Source organism: Vigna angularis, chromosome 10, assembly GCF_016808095.1.
Source record: "Vigna angularis cultivar LongXiaoDou No.4 chromosome 10, ASM1680809v1, whole genome shotgun sequence".
Taxonomy (NCBI): Eukaryota; Viridiplantae; Streptophyta; class Magnoliopsida; order Fabales; family Fabaceae; genus Vigna; species Vigna angularis.
In genome coordinates this window covers 5,778,685-5,785,111 of record NC_068979.1, presented here as the reverse complement: position 1 = coordinate 5,785,111, position 6,427 = coordinate 5,778,685, and the positions used below count along the sequence as shown (strand labels likewise).

The following is a 6,427-nucleotide window of genomic DNA, read 5'->3' as shown; positions in this document are numbered from 1 at the left end:
TCCAATCCAACTCATGATACTTTGCTTTCATTTTTAACAAACAAAACCAAAACAACAATTAATTTCATAATTTCATGCAATAGAAAACGATGTTCTTCCTTCACCTCCACCAGATTTGGATCCTTTTGACTACCAAATCTCCACCACCTTCACGCTTCTTGCTCCACCACGATAAACACCGCAATTCCTAGTGAACACCTGCATCACAAACCCACTGTCAGACCATGATAGATCACCCACTACAATCCACTCCTCATATAATCATGGTTGCTTCTCCATCATTGTTTCAACAGAACTCTATCTTCCCTCTCCACCTTCTTATCTGTCACATGGTCTCCGCCACCCTCACCTCCTCCATAACTCCCTACAATGCCAATCAATAACAACCATTACAACATAACTCTTCTTAACCACTGAAATCCACCATGCACCAACGTCTCTCTCCCACTTCGCGCAACAACCACCAACACTCTTCCATCCATTACAGCAGCTCTGGTGCCCTCCACTGACCAACATACACCACTTTACCTTTACTTTCTTCTTTCTGGAAACTGGTTAACATATAACCATATGTCCCCTCAACCCTTTCATGATGCACACTGCCTGAGAACATTGTAACATGCATGTTCCGAATCATCACCCATCCACAACCACCTCTCTGCACCCAGAAAAAGAAGCCCCTGAACACCCAGCTCTTCAAGCCCCTAAACGTGCACAACCATCTCTTGAAGCCCCTCAACAGCCAGCTCATGAAGCCCCTCAACGTGCACAACCATCTCTCTGCACCCAGCTCTTGAAGCCCCTCAACACCCAGATCTTGAAGCCCCTCAACGTGCACCAGGCACCAGTAAGGAAACAACCACCAGGGAAGCTCTGTAATCGGTTACCACTTCACGTAACCGATTACAGAAATGCATGCATTTCTTCAGTTTTCTGTAACCGCAACACCCAGCCTTGTAACCGGTTACGCGGATCTGGTGCACTGTTCACCGTCTTCTCCAACACGCCCTTGGACTTTCTTCATCTTCAACAACCACGTCCTGCATTCCACCAACACGCAGATCGTGCTTCTTCCTCCTCTTATACAACCTGCAAATCAAAACAAACTTAAACCCTATGATAAACCAGTATGTTACTGACCTATGCACTTGCTGTTGTTCTTCTCCGGAAAACCTTCTTCTCTTGTCTGAGCTTACACTGGACAACTATCTCTTTGTACACAGCTTACAACACTGGCAACCAATTTATTAAGCTTGTTACCACTCAATAAATAACATGACCTACCAACAACCAACCACGTTTGAATTCTCACCAACGGGTCAATGGCAATTCTGCACTGTAACTGTGTGGATGCAGGAATCTTTCCTGTTCAATGGCTGTTTGAAGCTTATCAGCTATCAGGAGTAGCTCAGGAATATTTCAGGCCACGCCCCCACGCCAACTTACTTTCTCGTGCATGCACAGTGCAAAAGTAAATACTTCACTGTATTGGATTTGTTTGATACATGTAATCGGTTACCCTTAACCATAATCGATTATGTGGTGCACTGCTTTTGATTTCCACATGATTCAGATTGAAATTTAATATAAAGGTAAGGGCACACTGGACATTTGAGTCAAAATCATCGCAAATCTTCTCACTTTCGTGGGTGATGAAAAAGGGATATATCCTGCAAATCCGTCCGTGCAAATCCTCGCTAATCATCTCAAACGAACAACACGGGTTGCTTAATTCATCGCTCTGTAATTCGCATGAACAGTAAATTCTGTTCATGCGAACACAGCCTAAAAGATGGGTGATTGAGGTGCAAGAAGTAATTGTCCGATAAAAGCTTTGAAAAATCAAAGAAAAATCTGAAATTGACTTATTAATTACTATATTCTAAATAAAATTTGATACTATAATTAAATTTAAAAACATCATTTATTAACACAAGTGATAATGACTTGTATACTTTGGTCAATAATAACACGTAACAATATTGAAGTTATAAAAAATAGTATACTTTTCGAATTATAAATGATTTAAGAAATGTAAATAACAAAAAAAAATTATATGTTAGTTCACCTTTTGGATCCAGTAATAATATACACGCATTAAAAGAGATGTTGATTTCAAATTTTAGACTTGAGAAATAAACAAAAAACGAATGACTAACTTAAACTATTATTTTCATTGCAATCGATTATCTTTAATAAAATAATAAATTATTTTTATAATAAACTTTTTCCGTTTCAATCCTTCTTAAAAATATTAACCATCTTTAATATTACATAAATATCTTTTATTCAAGTATTTTTAATATATTGGTTTCCTTTATTTATTTTCACATGTGAATCATGTAAAAAGATCCAGGAGTTCAGCATCCGGTGTGGTGGTTCTATCCTTTACGTCATCTAATTGATGAAGTAGTAGTTATCAATTCAATATATCACACCGCTTCACTGTCGCGTCTCTCTCTCTCTCCCTCGCTTTTCATTCTTTTCTGGAACTATTCAACAAAAACATAAATAAAGATATTCATATCTTCAATTTTTGTGCCCCTCAAATGTCAATTCATACTACTAAATATGGCAGGACGTGTCAGCAACTGCAACTCCTACCTTCACTTTCCAAAGGAAGGCAATCAGAATAAAAAACAAAAGTATTTATTTATTTATTTTTATCAATTTTACGAATGAATATCATTTTTCTAAAGTTAATTTCATCCCATTACATACACAATGTTAAGTAAATTCTTACAATAAAGTGAATCTTTTTATTTACCTTTTTTTATGTAGTCGGGATTCCATATATTTATATCACAGAAAATCTTATAGAATAGTTTAAAAGATTTTACGTTTCTCTGTCTAGTACGTCTATAATGTGAAATAACAGATTTGCAATCATAAATCGTATAAATCTCCAACTACTGTTTCGGGAGCTAAAATATCCATGTGAAGGTCAAGGAAATACAGAGTATATGTGTTGTAGGATAGAACACGAAGTTATGCTTCTATCCATACAAAACCTTGTTGTCATCCCATTTCCTTTAAACCCCCTTTTCCAATGCTGGGTCCATACAATGTTCCACTCTTTCCAACGCAATAACTTGATCCATTATTATCCACAAATTAACTATTCATTACCCTATACAATCATTGGGTTGTACACCAAAATCATTTCTATATCTAAATTGTTCATTAATAATTAATTTCTTTCTTTCTATCTCACCACACAGAACATAACAGTAAAGATGATTACCTGATGATCATTATAATCAAAGTTTAGTACAGTGCCAAAAGCAAAAGCTTTTCTCAAACTAGAGGAAGAAATGAAACACTGAAATTAGGAAAGGTAAGAGAGGTAAATTGAACAAATTAAACTACACATCTCACAGAAATTGATTGCAAACTACTTAATTTATTGCAAGAGGAAGAAGCTAGAAGAATGTAGCAGTGTTGGAACGCAGATCAATTTCTTGGGTCCAAGCGGTTCTGTCCTGAATGTGCAAGTGCCAATATGTTTGAGCCACGGCGTCTGGGTCCACTGTGCCCTCATCCTCTCCACTGCGTATGCTTATTTCGTCCCCAACCGAACCTGATTTTCTCCGACAATAACTGTACATGTACGTCCACAACATATCAGATTAATCAAACCTTATGCTAACTCTGTAGCATTGATTGAAGAATCGTTGTCGCATGTTTTAGTTAATTCATGCATAGATTGATTCACACCTTAAGACTTTTCCTTTTTAGGGGTTTGTTATGTTGACGCATGCATGCATAAAGATGGGGAAAGTAGGACTTGAATCGGAATCTATTGACCGACGATGAATAACAAAAACGAACCTGGGTGAGGCAACAACACCGTCAATGATTACATGTGCTATGTGCACTCCGTGAGGTTGAAATTCCCTTGCCAAGCATTGTGCCAGCGCTCTCAACGCGAACTTCCCGCAGCCTGTCAACATTCGTCAATTCAATTTATCAAAACCACTGGTTTTGGTGGAGACAGAATAACAATAATCAATTAATGCTTGTTTATTACATAGTTGGGAGTATCCAGGTATGCCATTCAGTGAAGCAGAACAGCCCGTGAAAATGATCGTGCCCTTCCCTCTTTCCACCATCCCCGTCAACACCTGATTCATTCGTTCCACCCATAAATGTTATATCAAACCTAACGAGACTCGTCAATTTGTAGGGAACATTGAATATTTTGTTACTTACTGTAAGTAAATATAGAAAAAAAAAAGGTTAAGGAAGAGAATAATATTATTAGAGAACCTCTTGAGCGCAGTGGAAGGCACCGACGGCGGAAACAGCGACGGAATTTTGAAAAGTGTCGAGATGGATGTTTTGGAAGGAGATGGGGTTGGGAGAGAGGGGTTGGTAATTAGCATTATAGACAAGAACCTCAATGAATCCGAGGGAATGAACTCCTTCGAATGCATCCCTCACGCTTTTGGAATCGGCGCAGTCCACGCGTATCGCAAACACCTGTGCTTTCTCTTCCCTCGCTATTTCCTCCGCCACTCTCGACAATCTACCTGTAAACACACACACGTATATATATATACATATATCTACATCATCACCATACTATTTATACATACGTACATACATACACATGATATAAGCATATAAACGTGCCTAGGTCGCGAGCGAGAATGGCAACAGTGTAGCCATGGTGAGCGAAGTTGCGGGCGATGGAACGACCTAGCTTGGGACCCACGCCAACTATAGCAGCAATGCCTCGGGCGGAGCTAGAGCTCGCGGTGCTTCTGATCATCTTGAACCAATGTTAAGTTACTAATCAAACCAAGAAACGAAAGCTTTCATTTTTGTTTTGAGGTTTAAACAAGATATATATGATTAAGGAGTATGCTTATGGTGTGTCTTTATCCTGAAAAGGAACCGATGCGATGCAGGGTTTGTCGTTTCCAAGAAACTCTTGTACACTGTTATCTTGTAGGTTCTAGCTTATAATAGAGCACGTTACGTTACATTCCTTTATTAGATTTTGAAGGGTGGAGAATTCCATCAGTGGAAAGGAAAGAAAACATGGAGCACTTTAACAGCAGTTATTCAATTCATATGGCCCAAACTATTATTGTGGTTGCAGCTAGTTGGGAGGGCAGAGAGACATGGGACCCTTTAACACATGCCTCTCTCACTCTCTATATGCTTTCTTTTGCTTGGATGCATATCCAATTCAGGACTCATCCTTCTTAAATTTAATGCCTCTTTTTCCAACAATTTTTTATTCCAGAAAGATATACCATATCCATACACTTTTATATTTATCATGTTAACTTTTATAAAGTACTATTTTTTTTTCTTTATCTCACTCTAATAAATTAGTTTTCAAATTATAAAATTAAGATATAAATATGAGTCTCGTGAAATTATTGTATTAGAATAGAACTTGTAAAATAAATCTTAAAAATGGCATCAATAATATGATTTCTCTAAAATAAAATAAAGACTCTTGCCGTGAGTTTATATTTATAATATTTGTGTAATCGATCATTTTTGTTGTTGTAAATTTTAATAAATTCCTCTTGCTTTTCTTGAATTAAATTATGTCAACTTTTTACTGATCATAGTGGAAAAAGAGTTCAATTTGGTATAGTTAGTTTAGTTAAAATTTGGTTTAGCCCAACTTAATTAAAGGTTAAAATTAGTAAATCTAGATAAAAAATCGAGATAAATTGAATTTGGTTGATGGTCGACACAAATCCATCTGGATCAAAAGTTAAAATTATTACGATTTGGGTTGAAGGTTAATTCGTTTTAGGTTAAAGGTTCACTCGGATTGATCTCGTCTGAAATTTGAGACAATCAATCTAAATCGAAATCGAAAGTATAAACCAATCTGGTATGAATTTTGATTCTGGGTTATTTAATTAAAAGTTGAGATAAATTTATTGAGATTGTTTAATAATATAGACCAACTTAAATTGAATGTCTAATAATATATTTTTAAAAATTGATATTTTTTCATGTATAAAAAGAATGTGTCATAAGACTTTTTTTTTGTGAACATTTTAACTCTCTTAGCTTTTTAATGGGAGTTTTTTTTCTTTATTCTGTGAGCTTTTTCATGTATAAAAAGCATTCCGGAATGAGTTTTGTTTTTTCTGCATTTTCTTTCTTCTTCCTGTGCATCGTCTCCCTCTCTTTTCCTTCCTTTGCAGCAGCGTTGCCACTGCAATGATGATGATAGCAGTGGTGGTGTAGTGTGATGCACTGGTGAAGGATGTTTAAAAGGATTTTCCCAATATTATGGGGGTGCATTAGTAATTGTGGGGGTGAAGGAAGCAATAGCCCAACATTGATCCATTGACCATTGTCCTATTCTTAACTGTTTATTTATTTCTTAGTTTTTAAATGAGACCTGGTCGTTGGGTCGCGCTATTTCGCAGTTCCTTACTATTCGATA

The 6,427-nt window shown here is 36.8% G+C and overlaps 1 protein-coding gene across 1 annotated transcript; it reads right to left on the bottom strand.

Annotated features, from left to right (window-relative positions):
- Positions 1-3,225: 3,225 nt before the first annotated feature.
- On the bottom strand, positions 3,226-5,183 carry LOC108335279 (uncharacterized). Its single transcript, XM_052869739.1, has 5 exons — positions 4,632-5,183; positions 4,270-4,528; positions 4,031-4,124; positions 3,832-3,943; positions 3,226-3,600 (listed from the first exon to the last, which is right to left on the bottom strand). Exons 1-5 carry the CDS (start codon positions 4,772-4,774, stop codon positions 3,423-3,425), a joined length of 786 nt encoding a protein of 261 aa, XP_052725699.1. The 5' UTR covers positions 4,775-5,183; the 3' UTR covers positions 3,226-3,422.
- Positions 5,184-6,427: the final 1,244 nt, after the last annotated feature.